This window comes from Lissotriton helveticus, chromosome 9 (genome assembly GCF_964261635.1).
Source record: "Lissotriton helveticus chromosome 9, aLisHel1.1, whole genome shotgun sequence".
In the NCBI taxonomy this organism is placed as follows: Eukaryota; Metazoa; Chordata; class Amphibia; order Caudata; family Salamandridae; genus Lissotriton; species Lissotriton helveticus.
The window spans coordinates 185,144,471-185,171,355 of record NC_136070.1 but is presented as its reverse complement, the minus strand read 5'-3'; the positions used below and the strand labels follow the sequence as shown (position 1 = coordinate 185,171,355).

General features: G+C 43.7%; 1 protein-coding gene across 2 annotated transcripts in view; it reads left to right on the top strand.

Moving 5' to 3' along the window:
• The window catches only part of TRIM9 (tripartite motif containing 9), a 459,144-nt gene that overhangs the window by 169,066 nt on the left and 263,193 nt on the right, over window positions 1-26,885 (top strand). For both annotated transcript variants that reach the window (XM_078659735.1, XM_078659734.1), the window contains exon 2: window positions 16,442-16,537. In XM_078659735.1, the coding sequence (XP_078515861.1) occupies window positions 16,442-16,537 (96 nt within the window). The remainder of the gene's footprint in view (window positions 1-16,441; window positions 16,538-26,885) is intronic.

Below are 26,885 nucleotides of genomic sequence, written 5' to 3'. Positions count from 1 at the left end.
CAGACTGCACCTAAGAGCAATTTCAAGTTGGCTTCTAAATTTGTTCCGCAGACTGCGGTGGATTCAATTGATATCTTCTCTGATTTGGTCACCAGGGATCTGATGGCCATGAGAACTACACAAGGGAATCGGAGAATACAATTCAATACCACCAAGGAACAACAATTAGCCATCAAGACCATTATGGATGATAAGACTATTGTGTGTAAATCCTCCGACAAGGGAGGCAACATTGTCATCATGTCCAGGCCGAAATATGTGGCTGAGGCTATGCGTCAATTGCAGGATGCCTCCTGCTATGCTAAAATAAAGAAACAAGATTATTTATCAAGCATCAATGATCTTCATGTTTTACTCAAGAAATGGCTTGACAAACAGATGCTAGATCTGGAGGAATATTTCTTTCTTAAGACTACTAACCCTACTTTACCTTGTTTTTACCATCTACCCAAGGTTCACAAGGACATTAATGACCCCCCTGGGAGACCTATAATCTCCTCTATGGGAGGACTGACGGAGAACCTCTCCAAATTCTTAGACCACCATCTGTTCAGTTTTGTGTTGTCTTTGAGATCGTATATCAGAGACACCACAGACTTTATAGAAAAGGTGGAACTCTTGGACTGGCAACCATCCTATACACTGATTACCCTGGACATAACAAGCTTATATACTTGTATAGACCATGACCAGGGCCTCCACGCAGTGGAGTATTTCCTCAACAAGAGAGAGCTCAAATATGCAATGCATAATAAGATGTTACTAGAACTAATTGCATTTTGTTTGCATAATAATATTTTTCTCTTTCAGGACACTATGTACCGTCAACTGTCTGGTACGGCCATGGGCTCCTGCTTCGCCCCCAGCTACGCGAATCTATTCGTGGGCTGGTGGGAGGAGCAGGTAGCCTGGGCCCCCAGGCTTTCCACCTGGAACACCAAAGTGGTATTATGGAGCAAGTACATTGACGACCTGTTCCTAATGTGGAATGGATCGATTGAGGAAGCAAATCAGTGTATTCAAATTCTCAATGATAACGAACATCATTTGAGATTCACTGGTGAAATAAATAGGGAAAAGGTCAATTATTTGGACCTGGAAGTGAGTATCAATGATGGGCACATTTGCACTAATTTGTACCGCAAACCTACTGCTGGCAACAGCGTTTTACACGCATCCAGTAGCCATCCCCGCAATCTGATTAACAACATTGCGTACGGGGAATTTTTGCGGCTCAAGCGCAATTGTAGCCAGAATGAGTGTTTTGAAAAAGCAGCCATGGAGTGTGTGGAGAGATTCGTGATGAGAGGATACAATTCCCATCTTCTTAGAGAGACTTTGAATAAGGTTAGAAATATACCTCGCTCTAGTCTTTTTGCCAAAAAACCGGCTCCTACCACAGAAGGAAAATTCCGCATGATTACATCCTATTCTGCGGATTCTCACAAATTGCGATCAGCCCTGTCAAAACATTGGCATATTCTGAAATCAGACCAAATTATTGGGTCTGATATCCCCAACGTGCCATTAATTACGTACAGGAAGGCGAGATCATTACGTGACCAAGTAGTCCATAGCTATTTACGACCTATTGATAAGCGACAGGGTACATTAAAGGATGCCAAAGGCTTCTTTCCTTGCGGTAAATGCAAGGCCTGTCTATCAAGTAAAAGAACATTGAGCTATGAGGTCCCTGGCTGTATTGGAGGGAAGAAGATCACCAAATTTATGTCTTGCCATTCCGACCATGCAGTCTATTGTCTTGTATGCCCTTGCATGTTGAGATATGTAGGCAGCACAATCAATCCTGTTAAGTTGAGGATATTGGAACACATGCGGGCCATAGCAAACAAGGATTTTACATACCCCGTGGCCCGCCACTTTTCCATCAGACACAATAGTGACAGGAACCTTCTAAGGTATTTTTGTTTGGATCGAGTAGAAGAAAATCCAAGAGGGGGTAATAGATTGCTCGCATTAAGGAGACTCGAGTCCCGTTACATTATAGACTTAGAGACTAAAGCGCCCAAGGGATTGAACATGGGAGAAGAACTGGCCTCTCATTTGGGTTGACAAAATGGGTTATAGTGCATTGAATATGTAATAATGATGAAATCATGATTTTGAGATGAATTGTATTTTAGTAGTTGTGGTTTGGGGTTGAAGATGCTATTTTTATTGACATTTGTTATGTACATTGCTGCATTTTCTGTTACACCTGTAGTGTGGCAGTCCTAAGGGGCTGCCATTGCCGATCCACGGCGAGATTTGCCTGATGTTTCTATGTCTAATTTATGACTTGATTCGGAGGCTGGAGTTGTGTTCCAGTCATCTTAGCCACACAGTTCGGATATGAAATGGTTTCCGGATTTAAAAAGCGATGTGGGTGATTACTAAGATGATGATTGTGCCGATACACGGCTTGATTGATGGTGTAATCTATTTGCCAGCAATGTTTTGCAATTATCGTATTTGCACATTCAAAGATGGTGCCTAAAGACGCGCGTATGGTTTAGTCCCTCGCTTATGTCTATCATTATGACAAACATAGATAATGGTGCAGCGTACAGTTTTTCAGATGTAAATACTGACGAGGGGAGTGCTCTCCCGAAACGCGTATATTCTGAATAAATCTACCCCCTGCTAAAGTTACTGCCGTGCTTGTGAGTGCTATTCCTGAGAAACCCGGCTGGGTCTGTTTTGGGATTTGGAGCTGTTATATTAACCGCGGACACCATCGCGGTTTGAAGCACCCGCTTTGAGAGTGACTCGTTTTTCTTGGTGTAAAGGGAGCGTTCATATATATATATATATATATATATATAAATATATATATATATATATATATAGTTATATCACAATATCTGTACGCAAAGATGAACAGGTAAGCACTTTGAAGCAGTGTATAGTTTATTTCAGGAAGAGAAAACAACCCAATGCATTTTAGCCGGCTGGCCTTGATCACATATAGGAAGGATGTGTGTTAATACAACATGTTGTAAAGGACTATGCTTTGTAATGTTCGCATGGTAAAGGCATGCGGCATAAAGCCCTGAGTTTTCACGACTGATATTGGATGTCAACAGCTACATTTGAGTTAGTTGGAAATTATACATGGCTGCTTATGTTTTAAAAGATTGTGATTTCATTTTCACATTTCCCTACAGCGGGAAAAAAATGGCTGTGCTGGTGTATGCCCATATTGGTATCGTTTAGTAACTTAAAATATGTAAGCCCCCATGATCTCTGGATTTGTGTGTGTTAAACATCTACATTGAGAACTAGAATGGAAAGGTCATGTGGCAAACATCTCTTTATGAGAATTGTTGTACTCTTTGGTCTCCAAAGGACACAGGCTTGGCACCTGGGCCCAAGAAGGCAGGAGTATTGCCAACAACTGCCCACTTAACAGCTATTAGTCATCTGGGAGTGGGTAGGAACAGTTGGCAGAATAATGATAGCTGTCACAATGCCTCTTTTGATTTGGACATGTCACATGGGGCTGACAGGGTCTGCCCCAATTCATTCCCAGCGTCCGCTTAGACTCTCTGGTTCCAGTGCCAGCAGGTGAAAAAACGCACTTGGCAGCGGGAGTGGGAGTGGGAAGATATCGCATCTGAATAGAGAAGTAGTTTAGCGAGACACAGAGCCAAAAAAAGGGGGTTAGCAAATTTAAGATTTAAGGTTTCTGGGAATTTGTACAGCAAAGTAAAGAGAATGTGCTTTAAAACGAAATGGGCATGGGGTGTGAAATTAGACAAAATTGGCTAGTGCACTGACACCTCACCACCACCCTCTTCAGAACAGTCCTGGACCAGATAAAACAACACCTAAAGAAAGAAGATCCTGCTTGAGGTAAAGGACTGGAGGACTTCTGCCGGAACCAGCAACAGAAACTGGTCTCCAATGCTCCGGTGGCTCACCCCCTGCTTGCCTGCCCTAGGGACACAGAAGGATTCTTAACTCCTAAGAATGCCCAGCTGTCCTCTGAAGATTGGACCTTGCAAGAGCCCAGGCTGGAGAGAGACCTGGTTCCAATAAGTCTGCTCAGATGACCTAAGGCCTGCAGGAGTGATCAGGAGGAACTTTTCAAGCAGTTGTAGAAAAGTAGAACTTACCGTTTCTATCATTACAATTCTTAAATGCAAGTTCATACCCTTGTGGTAATACAAACCCATTTCTAGACATATTCTTCCTGTGTTACCTTAACTTGTAATCGGAAACAGAGAGCCACTTCTATATTAATGTTTACACTAGATTCCTCTTTGTCAACAATCACAATAGAATCTATAGTATCTTAATTATTCATTTTATTATGTCAAGCATGTATGAAAACATTAATCAATGAATAATTTATTTTGTAACTTAACATCTTTTTCTTCTATGTCATATGGCACATCCATAGTAGTTCATATTTAAGAACATAAAGCCACTCCAACCCAAGTCATTCTTCCCATTCGCACTAAACAAAATGCTGGCCTAGGGGGTACCACAGATAGAACTCTCTTGTCCCTGATGTAGTTTAAAAGTTATTGTTACACAGGAAGATTTGGGGCCTGTTTTAGAGTGTGGTGGTGGAGTTACTCCATCACAAACATGAAGGAAGTCCCGCCCACATTAATGTAAGTGCATTATATTGTATGGCACCTGCAATAAGGCGGATGAAATATCCCTCAATTTTGTGACAGAGTAACCTTCTGCCAAGGAATTTAGCAGAGTAGATGCTGATTGTGATCCATAGCGCCATGAAACCCTTTGGGATGTGTGAGTGCTGGGAGTGCATGAGTGCTTAATAAACCCTGCTTCAATTCACATTACCATTCTACCTGGCTTGAGATTCTGAGGAGGGCGTGTTCAAACAGGTGCTCGTTAGAGGGGCACCTATTCCATCGATGCTACTTGCAAGAAAAAGGCCACTTATGAAATGGGCAAATGATATTTCCTTTTCTGGGCACGTACAGGCTCTGAAGGGAGTGAATGTAAACAGACTCGGTGCTTTTCACGTATTCCGAGCGGCTTCTGCCGGGGCGCCTCGTTCAGCAGACGGGTCGGCCTGACCTGGGGATGCTTGAGTGAATTTCTCACCTGCGGCATGACGGCTCGGCGTGTGCAAGGAATGCCAAGAAGGCCAGACCCTACAGACTGCTGGCAACCCTCGTCTCTTCCAGGCACACTCCTCCTTCCAAATATTTGATTGGATTTTTATAAAATACAGAAATCAATAAAATAATGCATATCATACACATATATATCAAAGGCTCAGTCTAGCTAAAAGATGCTAAACGCAATGAGTAAAGTCTACAGTAATTAGTGGTGTATAAAGAACAGAAGGTGCCTTAAAGACCTGGCGTATAACTGTCAGCACTTCCATAATATACTAAGCATACGTTTGAATGTTGCATTTACTATGATAAGTAGTACAAGGGCTTAATGGCTACAAAAAAATAAAACTGAATATTGTAGAGGAGGCATGATAATTGAGAGTTTACTCATAAGGAGGTTACGCCAAGGCTACCCCAGGGCCACGTGTTTTGTGTTTTCTTTAAGCCCCTTTAATGCCGACCGTGCATGTTAAAGACAGGCTGCATAATTCTAGGCCATAAAAAATAAAAGAACTGTGCAGGGCTTCAGCGGCGCCTTTATCTCACTGATACGGCCATGAAACGAGAGACTGAATTTCAACACGGATTTGTTCATCTAATTGTTTTGATAAAACACAGCTGTCAGGATTTTTATTGCCCTCCAGCTGCCACGCATGAAAGACGGGGACAAAGGGAAGCTTTCACCCCCTCTGCACCTGAAGATCTCCGGGGAGTCCCTCAGGAAATGTTGGATCGCTGGAAAAAAGCTCTTGGCGGGAGGGAAAGAAGCAGCACGCAAAAACAATCGCAGTAGACAATTTGTAAGGCATATAGATTACCGAGACATACATTTGCCTATGAATGAGATATCCCTCAGCCAATCCACATACTGTAAGCACGCGTGCATGTGTGCGTGTGTGTTTGTGTGTACGCGTGTACTGTGTAATGGGTTGCCTACCCTTTGGAATGGTGGTTTGCTGTTACTGTCTTGTTTTTTTTCGCCGATGCTGTCTGATTATGTCACTGAGATTTTGACAGGCGGTCACGCCCACCAAGCAGCTGTCCCATTCCCCCATCCCTGAGTTCTCACCATTCGGGCAGATTTCCCACCCGAGAGCTGCGGCTTAGTTGATTGCGTCCATCCTACTAACTCTACCATGTTCCAGCAGTGGCGGCCACCACAAACTTAGGGTGGTGAGGCGGAGGGAGGGCACATGGGATGGAGAGCGCGCAGGGCGGGGGGATGTTAGTAATAATATATGTTAAACAAGCATTTGCAATGCAATAGGTCTCGCATTATAAAAGTTTGAGCTATTGGCATTACTAATAATAATGCAACACCAATAGCTCAAACATTCAGTAATGCCACTGGGCAAGGAAGCAGTATTTTGGCCATGCTGCAGGGGAGGGACAAACCCAGGAAGAGAAAGTGAAGAGAGCATGCACTGACCAAGAAGAAGCAAGTAAATGAGTTACAATGAGGCCAATTAGTGGTAAGCAGTGGGCGGCCTATAAGCCCCCTGTAAGTAGACAAGATGTCTTGAGGTGACAGTCTCCGGCGAAACCTAAAGAAAAAAGTGCGTGCCAGCGCCCAAGCAAGCTATGTTGAGAATCATGTCATATCTCTTGTACTGGAGAAAAAGACACATTCATGGAGTTGCCGCCACACATTCATGGCGTGGCCGCCACACATTCATGGAGTGGCCGCCGCCTCTTTGCAAACTGCTTTTACTTGTACTGCACTTGATTTCTCTGTTTATAGCAAGCTGAGGGTCTAAGGATATGTCTGGTACATAGCTGTTTATGCATATGTAATCTCGTTACAGATCTCTGCCATTTGTTTCTACGCATTTCTTGCTTTTTATTTAAAGCTGGTATCTGATTTTTTAGAAAAACGAATGAATACATGGTCTGGCATTAAAAACAGACATACTGCCAGATTTCAGTTGTTGTCCGCGAGCGTTTCGCAAATGTTGGAGCAATCGTATCATGACCCACCTAGTAAGTAAATTATCATTTTTCTGTGAAACTCCTTGGCGTACTAAATTCAGGTTTTCAGGCTAACTTTAGTCTGTAGGATTCCTGCATTCGTGTAGTTTCTAAAACAAAAGTAGACTTTCAGATAAAGGCCCTTTTATTAACATGAACCTTCTGCGGCTATTGACTGCACTCTGGCAGGCAGATGCGGAGCTGCGGCTCGAGCCTCCAGCTTCCCCCTCCCTGCGCATGCGTGGTACCTGGAACTGTCTCGGCCGCATTCCAATGTATCGAGTCAGCCTGGCGGCGCGTGTCCTGCGGCTGGTGCCCAGTGGCGGCACGTGCGGACTTGAAAAGTCGCCGTACGTGAATGAGTGCTGCGCGGCTCGTGCGGCCCAGGGAGGGGCCCGCCAAAGCGCCCAAGGCAAAAAAAATTAAAACAAGCAGTAGAGGAAGTTCGGCGGGAGCCCACCCCACCTTCGTGAATGCTGCATGGTGCCGCTAAAGCAGGATTTCAGGCAGGGCTCCTGTGAGCAAGACTGAGCCCCACATGTTGCTGCAGTGACCGGCTGAATATGCCAGACCAGCCGAGGAGCAGCGCAGAGTCCCCACAAGAGCCGGTAAGTGGGGTGAGGCACGCTGTACGTGTAAAGCGTGCCACACTGGGACAGGAGATGTGCACGTGTATGGTGTGAGCAGGAGTTGCGAGAACGCCACGACCCGTACGCGTGCACATCTCCTGTTTGTTAAAGCTTTGGCACAGACCGTTGATGTGTATGCGTATAGCTTGCAGCGTTATTACAACTCCTGCTTGCACTATACGCGTGCACATCTCCAGTCCAGGCCTTACCGTATGCATGCACGGGTCCTGTCCCCCTTCCGAGCCAAGTCGGTAACAATAGATCTCGCCGATAGCGAGCAGCGCTTTGCGCTGCATCGCTAAACGAGACCTAAAAAGAACATTCTTGAAGCTGCTGGCTGTCTCCCACGGTGCACCTCCTGTCCTCTTCCTGGTCCCAGCAGCCTCTGGGACAGATTCCCATCCAATCCCCATGCTGCTCCCATGCTATGAGAGCAACAGGGGATTGGCCTGAGCAGGCTCAAAATACGCTCCGCTCAAGACAGGAAGTCTGTGGGGTTTCTCCAGCTTGGCTGTTCAGTGCAGCTGGGTTGGAGAAATCAAAGTGCACATATGTGTTTGACCGGCCTGAGATGCTCGACCAAACACATATGCGCACTTAGGTAGTGTACATAGCACTCCTCCTCCTATGCCCCGCCCTACCCTCCTTGCACAAGCTGGCTCAGAGCTGGCAAATGAAAAATAAAACAATGCTAGAACATCGTTTTATTTTTCATTTGCTGGCTCTGCGCCATGCAGTGGGGCGACGCACCTCCGCCATTCCAGAGGAGCTGCTGCTGCCAGGGATTCCGGGCTCCTCCGCAGAGGCTTCATGCTGCAAGGAGTTATTGGTCTTGAGTCATTGTGTGGGGAGTCCACACATCTCACACTTCGGCATATTTAAGGAAGTCCATGCCCTGGTCCACCTTTTCACCCCCATGGCTAAGGTCTGAGTACTGTATGTGGCACCACAGGTCTTATTTCAGTGAAGTTTAGGTGCTACAAGGTGAGGGTTGGAGTGAATCACACACTGGCCACTCGGCCTTATCCGGCAACCTGCACTTAGCAAGACTATGTAGTGGCATTGGAGCATGGACCTAATGAGCAACTAGTCACCCTCATCATCAATATATCGTCAGCCATTGTTTTATGGGTGTCAGAGCCTGAAGGGTGCTCTGTGCCCGCCTAATCAAGTAGTTAACCAGAAATAGGAGATGTGTGGTGCTGAGTGTCCACAGGTGACTGCACCATCCTTCAAAGTTCTTCCACGCAACATGGAGTAAGAGGAAAGTGCATCTCATGTGCTCTGCCCCCAATATACAGCAGATTGCATACACATATATGTATGTACAGATCGATAGTTCTAGATATATAGACATAGCTATAATCTGCAATGCTCTAATTCCCATTACAGGAAGTGCAAGGTACAATGTTTGACACTATATTATGAGCAGTGCAAGTGTTTTCCAGAATTTACATTGAAGACCTTGGGATGACTCAAACTTCTCTAGTGATTATAGTCGTAGGAAAGAGGAGCATAAACTCAAATGTAAATCATGAATTTACATTAATGAGAGGGTATTGAGAAAGCTATGTGCAGAATTAGTGGGTGAAAAATTGGCAACAGGAGATGGGTGTGCCAAGAATGGAACACTGGGCTCTAGTCCAGGGCTTAAGCCTTTGAGGGATATCTGTATGGGGTATCCAGACACCAGTGGTGGCATACTTTCTGAAACATTGAATGTGTATAAGAGAACCATACACCATTGGTGGCTATGCTCAGATCATGCTGTGTGTGACAGGGAAGCTTGCACCGGTGCACCAGTGTTATTTTATATGAACAATGCTGAACTGCTGCTAGCTGTTCTGTATGAGAGAAGCTTAAACAGTTTTTGCTGCTCAGTGTTTTTATCTGGGAGAAAACCTTGCACTACCCATGCCAATTATGTGTGTAAAAAGTGGTTCCAGAGCTATGCCCTGTCCTGTGACTCGTGTTTTGAGTGGGGGGGGGGGGTATATTGTGCTATGGCTTGCTCTGTGCATGTTCAGTATGTGGGAAGCTTGCCATGCTACTGCCTCTGGTAAACCTATTCTTTGTGTATGAAACATGATTTCTCCTGCCTGTGTTCTGTCTTGTGCAATGGGGAAGTCAGGACTACTTTAGTCTACCCCGTGCCTGCTCTCTGCATGAGAGATGTCTGCATTTATACTTTCTGCACTACATATTACGAGTGTGTGTTGACTATTTTGCAAAGCACCTTGCTCTGCCCTACATGTTGTGTGTGTGCGGGAAGCTTGCAAAGTGGCTTCCGGTAACGTCTGTGTGTGGGGCAAGCCTCCACTGCCGCATGCTACCCTATATGAAGTCAGTGAAGTGAAGATATAACAGTTTATTTAAAAAACTACCTTTTTCCAAAGTGCAAGTCTGTTATAAAAAGGCAGTGCCCCACATATTCCTAATGCACAGTCATTATATGAGATAAACATATGCCTGATAAACCTTTGCACCTTTTCCTTTTCTGCATCCGGCTACAGGCAACTTTAGCCCACATCCTTCATCATTTTCAAACCCCTTACGATGAAGACACTGTGTCTTCGTCGAGCCTCGCAGTTGGGTCCCATGTTGTCGTCGAAACACCTCACAATGAAAGTGATGGATCCTCGTTCAGCCACACTTTCAATGCTGTGGAGTCTCTGAAGCGGGACTGCATTGGTGTGACATGCAAATGCATCAGTTCCGACTTGCGCAAAGCAGGCAATGCTTGGATTTTGACAGAAAACAGCGGTAGAACCCCTCTTGAAGGGCCAGGACTGGATTGGCATCTCTTGGCAGGGCAGGACTCACAGTTGGCATAGTCCAGCAGCTGTAGCAGAGTTGAATGAAGCCCTGATGTCCCTGAGACCTCAGAATAGGAGGCAAGCACTTTGAGTCACTTGGTTCTGGGGATGTAGACATTCAGGTTTAGTCTTTCTCATCACCAGGCAAGGGGCAGCAGGGCAGGCACAGCAGAGCAGGAGTCCAGCAAATCCAGCAGAGTAGGGCAGAGTGTCCGTCCTTTCAGCAGCACAGCAGTCCTTCTTCCTGACAGATTTACCTCGGGTCTAGAGTGTACTGAGTTGGTGGTGTCAGGGGTCCAGAACTTATATCCAGTTATGTCCTTGTAGTGAGGTAAACTTCAAAGAGAGGCCTTTGAAATACACAAGGTCCCTAACCTTCATGCCCTGGCTCCAGACTCACTACAGGGAGGTAGGCAGCTCTTTGTGTGGGGACGGGCTCAGCCCTATTCAGGTACAAGTGTCAGCTCCTCACTCCCATCTAGCTCAGGAAGCCCATCAGCCAGGTAATGGGCCATCAGGATGTGAATAACACAACTCAGCTCCCTTTGTGTGTCACTGTCTAGAGGGAATGCACAAAGCCCAGTTGTCACCTACCCCAGACTTGTATTGAGACAGGCAGAGGTACAGAATGGCTAAAGTAAGAAAATACCTACTTTATAAAAGTGGCATTTTCAAACATACAATTTAAAATCGGCCTTCACCATAAACTGTGATTTTAAACTGTCAGTCGAGCAACACCAAATTTGAAATTTCTATCTTGTCTCAATTGGAAATTGCACTTGTAAGATGGACTAAGGTAATCATAATGTTATCCTAAGGTATAGATAGACCTTGCAGTAGTGAAAAACAAATGTAAGTGTTTTTCACTACCTGGATATGTCAACTTAAAAGTACATGTCCATTTTTTAAAATATATTGCACCATGCTCTTGGGGCTATCTAGGGCATAACTTAGAGGTGACTTAGATGTATTAAAAAGGAAGGATTGGTCCTGGCAAGTGGGTTATCTTGCAAGGTCAGCATGGCATTTTAAAACTGCACCCACAAGCATGTTTCAAGGCTGGAGTGGTTGGCACAATCAGTGCTGCTGGTAACTTTTAATTTACAGCCCCCAGGTACATGTGGTTCACTTTACAAGGGACCTATAAGTAAACTAAATATGCCAAATGTACCCCAAGCCAAAATTACCATGTTTTAGGTAGAGAGCACATGCACCATAGGACTGGTTAGCAGTGGGGAAAGTGCCCAGGGTAGTAAAGCCAGCAAAAACGAATTCAGCAAAATGTTGGGAGGTTACCTTGCAGTAAGGGCCAAGTCCAATATGGACATTGTATAATTGACACCATTATGTAGCAGGTAAAATTGCCAAATCTTCTGCATTGCTATTTTGCAAGCAATGAACTGTGGTGCCAACATTCTATGGGTTCTGTTCTATGTATTACAACCATCCCAGAGAGACACACTGCTATTGCCAATGTGTGTATATAGTTGATTCTCAGTATATCCTGGGAGGGCATCATTTGCACTGTGACATATTTTTGTTGCCTTCAAAAGCTTGCAATCCAGAATGGTTCTCTGTTACCAGATCCATGTTGCCCATGCCTTTACTGCTTGCTGCCTGAGCCTGTGCGTCACGTTTTTTTATGGGATTGATTGGTTGTTCAAAGCCTGAGATAAGGAGATCCTTGTCACCTGGTGGACTGTTCTTCTGAGGCTTTAGGCTGCTTGAACTGTGAAAGTTATAACATCTTTATGATGTTATTGACTCGCGTCTGGAAAGTCTTTGCAACCTGGGGATAGTTCTGTTGGCAAAGCCTGAGCGCTTATAAGATGTAACATGAAGGATATCTTTGCTGTCAGATTGATGAGTTTATTAAACACATGTATCTTGGGAGACCGAACTGCTGTTCGTTGCTCATCTCTGAGACCTTGGTCAGGATAATGTGTGTAACCTGCGGGACGGGTACACTACTAGAGGCCTGAATCTTAAAAGAATGCTCTGCTGTCTGGAGGCAAAAAGGCAGTCCATAACATCTCTACAATACCAGTGATAGCTGTGTTGTCGTGGGACTGCACCTCTGTGATCTGTGTGACATGGGGGTTTGAACTGCTGTAGAGTTATAAATCAATTAGATCTATGTAACCTGAGGGATGTAATGTTTGGGTACAACATGTATTAATTGTGGGATATCTTTGTTGCCTGAACATGGAAAATAAGTTGAACTGCAGGGACAGATTTTGCGTTTCATACTTGTGTTGTGAGCATGAGTAATACTCCGATGCTTACCATACTTGATTAACCATCATTAAGGGTCCGTAACACTTACTACATCATGTAATCTATGCAAGATCCCTGATGAATATGGACTGTCTTTATATTTCATGTACTGAGAGGAATTTGTAAGTTTTGAGACCACCTCCTATATATGGTACATTCCTCTTTGCATAGTGTTTAAACCGACCTTCCTGGCTCACGCTGTCCTATATACTCGTATATCCTTATACCTGATATGTTGATCAATAAACCACAGCTCTAATTTAACCTGTTTTGTAATATGATTTTGAAAAAAGATAACTGCTTACAAAAATCTCTGTAACATAAGTGACGGCTGTGAGATTGTGCCGGCGTGGGACTGGGTCTATACAATGTATGCAAAATAATATTTGTATCCGCATATCCTTTTTTCCAAACAATAAACGTAACATTAAATGTAGTACAAATGTTAATATTTATTTTGCTATTATTTATGTTTTTCAATGCAAATCATACTTGATTGAACCCTAATGGCCTATCACCAGTTCAGAGCATCTATCTCCCCTTGGCCTCACTACAAGGGTAAAATTCTACAAGGCTTTGAAGCAGCATTTATGGGGCCTTACTGGGAGTTCAGGAGGCATTGTTACTGATTTTGATTCTTACATATGGTCAAATATTTGAGAACTTCTTAACTGAGCCATTCCCCTATTTGCTGCTGATTGCTGTGGAATAGAAAATATTTGATAATGCTACTTACTTTTCATTTTTCACAGTCGGCCAAGGCAGCCTTTGAGAATCAGATTTATCCCAGGGCACATTAATGTATTGGATCGCTGAACATTTTATGATTCCAAGAGGGTTTAGGATTTTCACCAACATACAGGGCTTCAGTAGATACTGTTCCTTATTGTCTCTAAGATTCCAAAAGGATTTCCTTTTTTAGCTTGGTGGCCTGCAGTAAACTCAGGTGTTTCCATTTCTGAATGTCCCTGTGGCAGCTGCCAAGGTGTTTTGGTTCTGTTGCATGGCTGTTAATAAAGACGGAGAGATGATTGTCATCAGCGGAAGTCCATATTCTCTCATTAAATTATCAGTGGTGGAAGCCTGCAGGAACACCTTGTGTTTGGTTTGTTCGCCTTAAGTTGGCAGGGTATGCCCAGACATGGGTCCCTTGCTCACTTTTGCAACTGGATTCAAGCTAGCCTGGCTGATGAGGAATGTTAGCCTGAAACCGGTCCCAGGATGCTTGTTTCCGGTCCAGGGAAGACATGGCTTGGCAGTTCGGGCTGGACTGTTCCCATGAGGAACAGGGTCAAGACTGATTTTTATATGGCTGGGTCTGAACTGGGATGGTGAAGTGAGCTAAAGAACGATGATGGATACAACCCAGATCTGTGACTGGGGGGTGAGTGTCTGAAAAGTTTCAGCGCTCCATCCATCATCTCTTTGTGTTTGCTTTGGAATACTGAGAGATAACATTATGAGAAAAAACCATACCTGCTCCTCTTAGTTTTGCTCCAGGGTGATTTTACCCCCCAATTCTGAGTTCCCTAGTTCGGATAGGATGAGGTTTCAGTTTCACACATTTTTTCCTGCACGCCACGCTTTTAAACCCAGGATCGGGAGTGTTTTTTCCTGAACAGGTGAAGGTTGGAGGTTTTGTCCAGGGGAAAAGGCCACGAGTCAGTGTGAAATGTGTGCGCAATCTCAGAATAACAAGAACCCTGTTGTAAGCTCTGATGCACTGAAGTATACTTCAACCCCACATAGCCACTACCCCTGTTACATAACTGCTAAGAGGTATTTGGAACATCCCAGAGCCTTCCCATCAGTCCTTCACTGTATCATGTAAGGGAAGACAAAAAATACCCCATTTTGATATAGCTTGTGTGCTCTAAGCTTCCTTACATTAAAGAAGCATGGAAGTAAGTAATTTAAGGGTGGCCAGAAGCAACAGCTGCTGCACATGGCCCTTGTTTTGTGACCCCTCGTTACTTACTTGTGACCTTGGCCAGATAGGCTTTTTAATACACTGGGCATTTTCCAGGGGGGGCGGTTGCTCTTGGAGGCCGGTTGTAAAAGCTCAGTGCAGCACCTGGTGACTCGGTCATCCTCCCTGGCTCCCTGAGGTTAACTGCTGTGGGCACAGGAAGGCTTCAAGAGAGAGAGAGGGGGGAGCAGGAAGGCGGGGGGAAAAGAAATCAGAGTGGGAGAAGGGAGGAGAAGAGAGAGTGGGAGGAAAATGAAAATGGATGGTTGGAAAGAGAGAGATGGCAGGAGGAGAGAAGGGAGCGGATGATTTGACCTTTTTTTCCCAGAGCTGGTTTTGGTTCACCAGTCCAGCCTTGCTTGTGACCCCTGACACTGAACCAGCAAGGAAGCATCTGGAACAGAAAGTATGCAGCTGTATGTGAATCCTGTTTATCTTCAAAAGTGTTCTCACCCATACTCCCAATGCTTACCAGCAAATAGGAGGCTTTGGAGGGATAAGGGAGAGGCAAGGGTGCAAACTCTCACACATTGTCCCTGCTCTACCCAGCACACTCATGATTGGCGATGCAGTGGCGAAGATATAAGGTGGGCAGTCTTTCCTGTTTCCAAAAGAAGACAAAGTAGTACAAAGCCTGCACTGCGTACAAGGGCTGGTCTGCTCTTCTGAACCTTTGGGTTGTGAGGGTCTTGCTGCGGTCGTGTTTGCCTCTGGCATTCTTCTTTTCCTCCAGCTTTGCTATGGGAAATATACTGAACACTGCAAAGAAACGCAGTTGGAGCAATAAACCCCTTTAATCTTAAGTAAATGTCATCTCATCCTTTGCAGCCTTCGTGTATCCACATTACATCTCTATTTACTGAGGCAGCCATTGCAATTCAAATGGTTCTTTAATGTGGTATAACATTTGCAGCACTGACGTCCTTGCAAAGAAGGTTACACGTAGGACTTATTCATCCTTCATATTTTATTCTTCCGGCTCATGTTAAGATATTGTATTATATAACAGCATTTATATAGTGCTTACTACCCCTATCTTGAATACTGAAGCGCTTACCTACATGGGCAGCAAGATACTCCATGTTGGCTGTGTGGCTGGAAAGGTGTTGTCTTTTTTTGTGATCCTGTGTGGGAAGTGTTTCCATGTTGTGCGTGATGACCACCGAGACACAGTTGTGGTGTTATGGAATGCAGCCCGAAGCAGTGTGGTTCATCATGAGGTGTGAGAGACAGGTGCGCAGTTTATGGTTTTCAATAAGCTGGCAGCTTTGAACAGCTCTGCAGGTCCCTTTACAGACGTTCTTATGATCATAATCTACTTAGCTGGGCCGGGCGAGGTCTGCTGGGATAGGCATTGTTACTATCATCCCATATCTGAGTGTCAGTGTCAGATGTAAAGAATCAATCACAGTCTATAGTTATTTGGGACCTCCAGAGGTGGACCTCTAGTTGACAGCTGTATGTGACAGATCTCTTCAGGTATTCCATGCCTGTTTATTTGGTGATATCTGGCTCACTGCTAAAGTACTGGTGAAGCTCATGTAAAATGTGTAAGTTACAGTTGTATGCATACCACTGATTGTTGTAGTATTAGTATTAATGTGGGCTAACAGCCGAAATCAACCTGACAAGGTGCAATATTTCCATAAATTCTTACCTGTCTTATTTCTGTCCTTCCAGAGTCAGCTTTCCCAAGCATTGAACGGGCTGTCCGACAGAGCCAAGGAAGCCAAAGAGTTCCTGGTGCAGCTGCGAAACATGGTACAGCAAATCCAGGTACAGTTATCACCTGAGAATGGAAAATCAAAACCAGAGGTTAATATGATAAGTGTATTTTAGTCACTATATTACATCTTTTCTGTTCATCGTTAGTTATCACCCGTCCAGCTCCCTCAGAGGTCATGCTTCTCACACACACCCCTATTTCTCAAACATACACCCACAAACACATATGCACAGACTCTCAGAGAGCCCAGCTGGCAAGGGACCTGTTGCCACGCCTGGCGCAACCAACCAGGCGGCAGCCTTGTGGTTACTAAGAAATGCAATTGTCAGAATATAAAGTGCTGTTGAGTAAAATGCAAGTGGTCTCTAAGTGTAAAGGAAAGAAAAACACTTTTCTTTGGCAAAGCCTGCAACTCTAACAAACAGCAACCATGGGCATTCTAGTCTAGAATGTTCTTTGTTGGGATGATATCTTCCAGGGTTTTCAGATCTTTTGTGATCATTCAACGAGTGGCCCCTTCAAGGATGGCCTAGGGGCTTTAATTATTGCTTTGATAGTTTACACAATGGAGTGCACCTCAACAACATAACATGGCGGACACTGAAAGGGACTTCACGTACAGAAAATGTATACTGCTGAGGGCACGTAGAGGGACACGCTTGGTATAGACTAGAAATTATATGGAAGGGAGAAACGAAAAGAGCCCCCCAGACTGACACTGGTCTGCAGGAAATGTTAAAAAGTTGAGATAGGCTCATCTGCAGTTGAAGGGTGCTGGGTACAGTGACATTCTTCCCGTTTGGGGAGGCAGACTTTGAGAGAAGCTGCGTAGTGGGGACTCATTAAAAGAGATAGAGGAATGAATCCGTACCTCTCGCCTTTCACCTTCATTTCTGGTATTATGGTAGTTAGGCATCACTACAGAATGACTAGGTGAATCCATACAGATGTGATGCTCCCCAGTAACTTGCTCTTCTTTCACAGTACCATTTCATGGCTTGTGGTATAGTTGTTTTATGTGCACAATGACATTAGAACTCCCACGCCAAAATCCTATCATCTGTATATGCAATAATGTTACTTTAACTAACTACATGTTTGCTTAAATGAGGAATTTGGTTAATTTTGGGCACATATATTTCTTTTATGTCTATGATCACAGTTATTGACTACTTAAAATGCATCGCATGTATCTATCAGGACATTTTTATTGTGTTGGCCTATGAGTCCGTATTGTTTTCGGTGTGTTAATACAAAGAGTTAATGGTACCACGACCCGGCTATGGAGGTGTCCTGCACAGCTAAAAAATTAGGGCAGAATATTACTAACAATGATCTGGGAAGATGTGCATGCATAACTGGCTTTTCGGGAATTGAAAAAAAAAAGGTTTGGTCAGTGTTGGGCATTTTAAATTTTGTAGTTATATGTTCACTTGTTACTTGTATAGTATGTCTGTACTACAAATAACAACGTTATTTGCAGTGGCCCCTGAAACTTAGGACGTCTTGGTCATTGACAAAGCCTCTAGTAGAAGTATGAATTATGAATGTGTCAGTGATAGACCCTGTGCAGACACTGTGGTTCTTGCAAGAGGAATAATAGGAGAGGGTGTGGCAAAAAGAGACAAATATCCTCTACGCAATCAACAGAAGAAGTAGTCAAAACAACAATACAAGAAAATCTTATTGTTAATCTGTCAAACATACAGTTAAGTCAAGATTAGATCAACCTTTTGAATAAAGGCCTAACCTTCTGCCCCGAAAAACACTGCGACTATACTCAAATCAAAATCAATATGTACAAATTTATTCGAAAGCTGAAACTTGCGACGTTCTTTGCTAGGAAAACAAGCAATAAAAACATCCCTAAACAAGCAAAACTTCCTGAAACAGATCTTACTATAGAACAAATACTGGATGTAATCACAGCTTATGAACTAATGTTGGACCTGAAAGATAATAAAGTCCTAAATGATTTGGGAATTAATACCTTTGGTCATTAATATACCAAATTCAAAAGCAAATCTACCTTCTGCCCTAGCCTAACACCAGGCAATCAAATTGATACATATCATTAATTGGTTATAGCAGATTTAGAGAAAATGAAAAATCAACATCACAAAAAAGTGAAAATCTGACAGCGGGTGAAAGAAAGGCATTGGAGAAGCTTATCAAGGATGAATCTATTGAAATAAAACCTGTAGATAAGGGAGGAAATGTACTCATCATGGAAAAATCACAATACATTAAGGAAGCAAAAAGGCAACTGAGTAATGCTAGTAATTATAAAAAACTCAAAATCAATCTAATCAATGAACTAACTACAACCTTTAATCAGAGAATAAAGGTTTGGCTTTATGAAGGTATCATAAGTTATGACGAAGCGGCATTTCTTAAGAATGAAAAAATCCCATTATTCCTACTATATACTTCCTTTCTAAGGTTCATAAAACATAGGTTGATCCACCATGCAGATCAATCATCTCCCGCTGTGGATCACTATATGTGAACTTCTCTGTGTATATATAGATCACTTCCTAGCACCTATATCACAACACTTGACTCATATATTAAGGATACAGGAGACTTCCTTAGACATTTAGCTGACATAGACTGGCACAATGGCCTGTGGTTATCCACCATCGTCGTTGTCTCTCTCTATACTTCCATAAATCATGAAGTGAGCTTACAAGCGATAAAATATTTTGTAGCCCAAAGAAATATTCAATGTCATAGACACTCAGAACTAATACTTGAAATGACAGAGTTATGCCTATGCAACAACATTTTCCTCTTTGATCGACAGTTCTTTTTACAAACCTGTGGAACTCCATGGGAGTTTCCTTGTCTCCAAGCTACGCAAATGGGGAGAAGGGAACGAAAAAGACACTGAAAATTGCATTTGTGGCTTCGCTATATAGCTGATCGATTCATTACCTGGAAAGGAACATAAAGTGAATTCTTGGATTACTTTTCAAGTTTAAATCAGAATGACATTGGTCTATCTTTCACATGCAATATCAGTACACAGAGGTGCAATATTTTGACCTTACAGTTTACATTGAGGATAACCAAATAAAAACCACAGTATATCGTAAACCTACAGCCACGAAAAGTATTCTACATGGAAGTAGCTTACATCCGCAGTCCTTGAAAAAAAGCATCCCTTATGGGGAATTCTTGCGGATGAGAAGGAATTGTTCTGATGAAAATGAATTAAAAAAGAAATGCAATGAAATAGAAAACAAATTCAAACAAAGAGGCTATATACTTTGGGACATCAAAGAAGGAAAAGTACGAGCTGAAAAGCTCCCACGAGCAGAAACCTTGAGAAACTATGTTACACATCCCAAACGAGAGGAAGAAAGTAACCAGACAAGGTTAATAATGACTTAACAGCAAAAAACACAGCTCAATTAGGAAAATTAGGAACAAATATTGGGACATTGTCAAAAAAGATCCGGACATTGGGGGAAGTTTAAGTGACAAAGTAGACATCTCATTTAGAAAAGTTCCATACCTTAAAGATCAACTAATTACAAGTCACTTTTTGAGATCAAAAAGTGAAACCTGGATAACTAACTATCAAATAGGCTTCACAAAATGTGAGAAATGCAAGGCATGTAAAATTGGAAAGAATACCAAACACCTCACAGATTTTAAAGGTAAACAATTTACCATTACTCATAAAATCACGTGTGAGACCAGTTACGTTGTATACATGATCACATGCAACTGTGGCCTACATTACAGAGGCAGCACAATTTGCCCACTTAAGGAAAGGATATTAGAACTCATCAGGGCAGTACAAAATAAGGACGTCAACTATGCCATGGCAAAGCATCTAGTCACACATGTAGACTACACATGGCAAAACATGAAATACTGTGGCATTGCCCACGTTCCCAAAAATTAGAGAGGGGGGCGACAGAACATTAAAATTGAGATGCCTTGAGTCTAAAATGGTCATTTCGTTTAGGACCAAACAGTCACAAGGCCTCAACACCGATGAATAACTTTATGTGCATTTATAATTAGTTAGAAATCTGCTGAAAATTACCACATTACTACTATCGTCCTTGTAATGGTGCTTCAAATGTAATAATACAACAGTAAGAAATATACATGTGATTTTTCTACTTACAAGAATTCATTTGGATGCTACATGCAGATCTTGTTTGAAACTTTCTTGAGGGTATTGCACCAATCCTTGCCACTGAGGCTTTAATGGGGTCTATTATTTATGAACATACCAAGTCATGGTATACATTACCTCCTTGGCCCATAGAATTGTCACTACATCAACTTAAGTCCCTTAAACATATTATTTGAGGACAGTTCTGGGTCACTTTATATAACTATATATATATTTATATTTATATTTATTTTATTTTTTAAATATTCTTTTACACAGTGCTAATCGCCACTGTGTATTTATGTAATAACTTTGCTTCTGTTTGACGAATCTTAACAACACTTTCCAAAAAAGAGGTTCATCCACCTCAGCATGTTCCTTAAACGTTTCGGGGTGATTCTCCATGGGAGGGCTGAGAAAAAAAAGGGGTTCCCAAAATGCGTATTACCCATGCAGTTTTCCATAATCACTTTAGACACGGCTACAGCAAAAACTCCTCACCAGAAGTGCACCAAATTTGGCAGAAAGCTATCTACTTACTGAGAAAGCATGCTTTTAGTTATTTGGTGTAAATTTGTCCAAACTTTTTTTGGAAAATAAGATTCAAAATGTTTAAAAATATCAGGTTGCAGTTTTACAGCGGGACCGTCAAGTCAAAAGATATAAAATCTGTTTGCCTGCCTCACATCAACAAAGAAGTTTGCCAGCCATTTTAGGATTCAGGAACTAAGGCTCTGATTTAGATCTCCACAGAGAGAATACGCCGTCACAAATGTGACAGATATCCCGCCCCCCACAGGATATAATGGGATCGTAATACGGGTAACATTCATTAGACACGATTTGTACTGCACACACTGGAACATATAGATGCAAGCTTTGTGGAAAGTGTGCTGTGTCTTATGTTGTCCTTTAAGTCTGACACATTTCAAGCACAGATGTGGAGGTATAAGGGGTTCAGGAAGTAATTTCACTTTTTAGAGGCTGGTATGGATGGGCCAGAGTCAGCCATATGTCTTACAAGTATTCATGAGAGGCTATGCATTGTACACCATAAGTAATATTATAAGCTGATGTATCTGAGGGACTACTAGAGCAAGTGTCTGTTGAGTCAGATGTAATTTCAGCCTCTTTGGCCCAACAAAGGCTTCAGGGCTGGAGAGGAATCAGCAATATCAGGTCAGTTTCTCTGGAAGGCCAATAGGGCTGGAGTCGAGTCTGTTGTATTCTAGGGGCCCCTGTGAGTCCCCCATGTCAGGAGCATCTGGGGTCATATTATGGTAATAGCACAATGACCCTGTTTTCACAAGGTGCATCTGGTGCAGCCTGGGGCAGTGCCCCCTATTACCATCAATGTTTTTCCCCCCAGGGCACCTGCAAACTCGAGCCTATCCTGGGTGTATCATGTTAATGAAAGACAGAGAGGCTGCTTGAAGCAGCTGTACCATCTTTCATGGGGCAGGCAGCACCTCTCTGCTCTTGAAAGCAGGGACAGATATCTCGAAGAAGAATGTATGGGGGATCCATGGGACCCATTCCACCCCGCCAGAGTGGCACCACCTCTTTGTGGTGCACAATCAGTGCAACTCCTGAAAGTCTTTTTGTCTCTGCGTCCACATCCATAATACACTATGGTCACAGAGGCTTAGGGGCCCATTACGATGTCGGGCGGATCGCCACCGCGGCGGACGTAAACACCGTCCGACGCTTTTCCGCCCCGGTCGCCTTGCGGCCCGGGGCGGAAAATGTTTAATATGGTGGCGGTGTCTACGAGAAACCGCCAGCCATATTATGTTGGGCTTCCTGACATGCTTTTCCGTGGCGGCAATGTCGCCACGGAAAGGCATGCGGAGACTCACTGCGGAGGCCCGTTGCGGGCCCCCTGGGAGTCTGGGGGGTGGGGGGTGCACATGGGGGTTACCTATGGTAGCCCCCCCGCATTTCAAAGTGCAACATGGCAGGCACCGCGCGGTGCCTGTCATGTTGTGCTGTCAAATGCACAACGTGCATTTTTACCATTGCGGCGGGCGGCGCTTTCTGCACCGCCCGCCGCAATGGTAAAAATACAGGATGCGCCCGCCAGTGTGGCGGCGCATCCTAATGCCCAAGGCGGGACCGCCGCTCCTATGGCGGGCGGTCCCGTTTTGCACGAGGATGGCGGGCGGGCAAAGTCCGCCCGCCATTCTAATGGTGGCCAAAGTGTTTCGCTCATTTGCTTGGGGCCACACACCTATGCAAGTGAAGGAATGCCCTCTTAAGATAGCAGAGATGTTCTCATTATTAAAGAATGGGTTGCACAAACATCTGCCGCACCCATGTTGAGCAACGTCAAACGTTCACCCAAGTACAGTGATCTGGGCCTAAGGCCATCATATTTTTTTTCCCCATGCCATTCCAGTTTAGACCCAGCCATTTGCAAATCAGTCTTCACTCTGCTCCCCACGGGAACAGTCCAGCCCGAACTGCCAGGCCAGGTCCTCACTGGACCGGAAACAAGCATCCTGGGACCGGTTTCATGGTTTCAGAAACAGAAGTTATTCATGTTGTAGTTGATACAAAGTTCTCAATGTAAAGCCCTTTTCTTATTTGTTAGGGAGTTCACACTGTAAACACCCTTCCTACTTCATTTATCAAAGAGTTCACAAGTTAAAACCTAACTCACTGAGTAATGACACAGAGTCGACCAAGATTGACTCATGTTGTGAGCTAAAAACTCAGGACACAGCAACGCACATGATGAACACTCAAGAAATCAATGTCCATGCAGTGTGTTTTCTTAAAAAAAAGTACTTTAATGGACACACAACTAAATGTTAGTCGCTTCATGGCCAAAAGCTGCATCATTTTGTTTAATTAGAGGTGCAGTTTTGGGCCCTGATGAAGGGACTAATATAATTGTACATGCCACGAAACATGTGTTGGCAAGGCGTTGATTTAAAAAGAATAAAAGAAAAAATTATTCAGTTAAAGAAGGCGTCAAAAGTCTATTGGGTGTCCGATTATTTTCATTTTAAATACTTAAATAGACCTCAAAACCGCGTGTCTTTTTTCAAGTAATTTAAATAGCTCTAGGGGAGGTAAGCGCTATATACTAGGGGTCTGACAGTCTTTCACATTGAGCTCCTATCTCCTCTTTTTTCTTTTTGATTTTATGTTCTAAATGCATCAAACAACTCATTTTACCACGCATCCTCTGTGCCTGCGCACGTGGACCTCCTTTTCCTACTTGGCAGTAAAACACTGAACTCCGCCCATCATCTTCAGTTCAGAAATTCCTGGAAATCCTTTCTCCCCATCATTGATGCCCCTTAGCCTGGCTTTCTAGTTAACCCCAAATCACCAGGGGGCATATTCTCAAGAAAGGCAATTAAATTATCGCCGATTTAGCGGTAGGAAACTATGGACTTGATAATATGTCCTTGTGAATTCCCATAGCAGCCCAGGTTCTGATGTTAACCTGGTCTGCTATGGGAATTCACAAGGGCATATTATCAAGCCCATTATTGCCGCTTTCGCAGCAGTTTCCTGCCGCTAAAGTGGCAATAATTTTATCCCCTTTCTTGATAATATGCCCCCAGATGCCCTGCTGTGTGACAGTTGCACTCTACAACTCTTCATAATCTTAAGTATGTTATGAAACCTATGGAATGATAATATGTATTAAAAATATTGTAAGAATAAGAATCCCAACAACAGATAGAATAAATAAGGTAGTTCACATTAAATTTCCCAATCCCTTTAAATAAGACTATTTACCCATCATTTATGCCAGTAGTCGGACTACCCGAGCCCGTAATAGGACCCTCCCACCTCCTGTCACGCTAAAAGATCTCAAACCAGCAGACTTATTCCTGGTTAGCCAGGAATAACTGCACCCCAAAATTACGGCCCATATATGCAGTGCTAGCAAACTTGATAATTAGTTTTAAATATGTAACTCTAAATTAACTAAACTAATGTCCAGGTTTCTTAATCGTCTGAAGCTTTCCTCCCCTCAGCAGAATTTTGTTCTAAGAGGTTATGTTGGAAGATGGGTCCTGCATTTCCAAACAAATAGCTTGAAAGCCTCCATCGCACCTAGAAAGTATTTTATATGCATGATTCTGAGGAGGTGAACATCTGTTTTCATCTAAGAGATAGCTTCCCCAGATTTTGTGGTACCAGATGCTGCCTTTCTACGACTGAACTTCGCCTCCTCATCTCTTCATCCTCATACTCCTTACACCGTGTGTCTATGCCCTGCCTACGCAAAACAACAAGTTGAAACCACCTCCTTTTAGACTCCTCCTGCTTTGTCTATCTCCTGTAGAAGGTTGTTACCCTGAGTTTTCAGGAGTACCTCCCAACCTTTTTGTCCCTCTGTGGGACTTTCTCCTCTGTTCTTTCTCCCAGCACTTTTCAGTTTGGTGTTGTGGTCTTATGTATGCTGGCCTCTTAGATTCCTCTTGTGCCAGTAGGCTGGGTCACGGTGACTGTGTGTGACCCATGCCTCATAGCTGGATTGCTAGCGCTGCATCCTTCTGGTAAAAAGTGTATGTCCGGCACTTGCCTAGATTTCTGATGCGCTTGTCATTGGAAATGCTCCCCTTGCCAGCTCTGTGGGCCTTGGGTAGGTGTTGATGTCCAACGCCTTGGCTGGTGTGGGTGTTTTTCCTAATGCATGCTTCATCTGAAAACGAAAGTGTTATTCCTGCTGAGGCTCCAATGCTCAGACATGTGGACAGCCACATGTTTGCAGTACTCACATTCATATATAGAGCACAAGGTCTAATCACACGCCTACCAGAATCACGCTCAGAGGTTTAAATGCTTGCTACTGACACCTGTTATGATCTGCAGTTAATGAGTCTGATCTCTAGCAGAACCATCTCAATGTTCCAACCTTCCGAGGTGGGTAAAAAGAGTACTATTAATCGGGTACCAGTAATACCTGATGTTTAAAGCTCTTAGAAAAGAGAGAAGAGCTGTATGAAGTGTTACAAAACTAATTTTGATTTTACAATGGGCAGGACAGCGTAGCAGGCAGACACCAGAGCGAGGGAGAATACGGCTCATGCCGAGGCAGACCCAGCACAGCATTTTCACCACTTAGTTCACACGGTCCGGCCTAGTAAATTTGTTTTTTACTCTCTGAAGCACTGATTGTGGGATGTCGTGAGGCGAGAGCATCATCCTGAAGCCTCACCAGATTTCAGTTACACAGTTTCTATGCCCTTATCTTAGTGGGGCAAAGTGGCGCAAAAGGCAAGGACTTCCAACTTTTCCCAACTTCCAACATTTTTTCACTGGATCTGCAACCTGCAGAGGCGTTCTCCTCTGATCTGTGGCACACCTTTAAATGGGTTGTTTGACACAACCACGCATTCCTTTGCAACGCGTTCCTTAACGCGGGCAGAATAGCGAATGTGTCTGTACCAGACATTCCATTTACAACGCAAGTCATTACATCGACTTGCCTTAGGAGGTTGCTGGACTTTGGAATAGTATAATTTACTATTAAAACTCCAGTCCCCGCAACAACAAAGTAAGTGCTGGAATTTATAGTACAGGGCCGTTTGAAGTAATGCATGTCATTGTAACAACTGACATTATAAATGGAACTCGTGGTTCAGACCCATTTGTTGTTCCACCCATGTTGCAAAGGCAACGCGTTGTTCGGCGGTCGTGGTATTTGCTGTTTCCACTTTAAATGGGTGCGCCAGGTGCAGACCTGATCAGAATGCCCTATTACAGTTAAGAAAGGGGGTGGTGATGGACAGAGCATCTGAGTTAAACAGAACACTCATACCCAGTCAAAAGATCAGGGCTTGATCCATCACCGTTTTTTAGCTCACTGCACCATCCCAGTTCAGAACCTGGCTACCTGCAAATTAGTCTGGCCCTGGCCCAGTGCATCATGGGAACAGGGCAGACCAAACTACCAAGCCAATTCTTTACTGGAAAGGAAACAAGCTTCCGGGGAACGGTTTCTGGCATTACAGCCTTCTTCGGCCCGGCTTGCTTGAATCCTGATGGTGCAGTGAGCAAGGGACTCACATCTGAGCATACCCTGCCACTCCTATAGTGGCCAAAACGATTCAGAAAGGGGGTGGTGATGGACAGAGCATCTGAGTTAAACAGAACACTCATACCCAGTCAAAAGATCAGGGCTTGATCCATCACCGTTTTTTAGCTCACTGCACCATCCCAGTTCAGAACCTGGCTACCTGCAAATTAGTCTGACCCTGGCCCAGTGCATCATGGGAACAGGGCAGACCAAACTA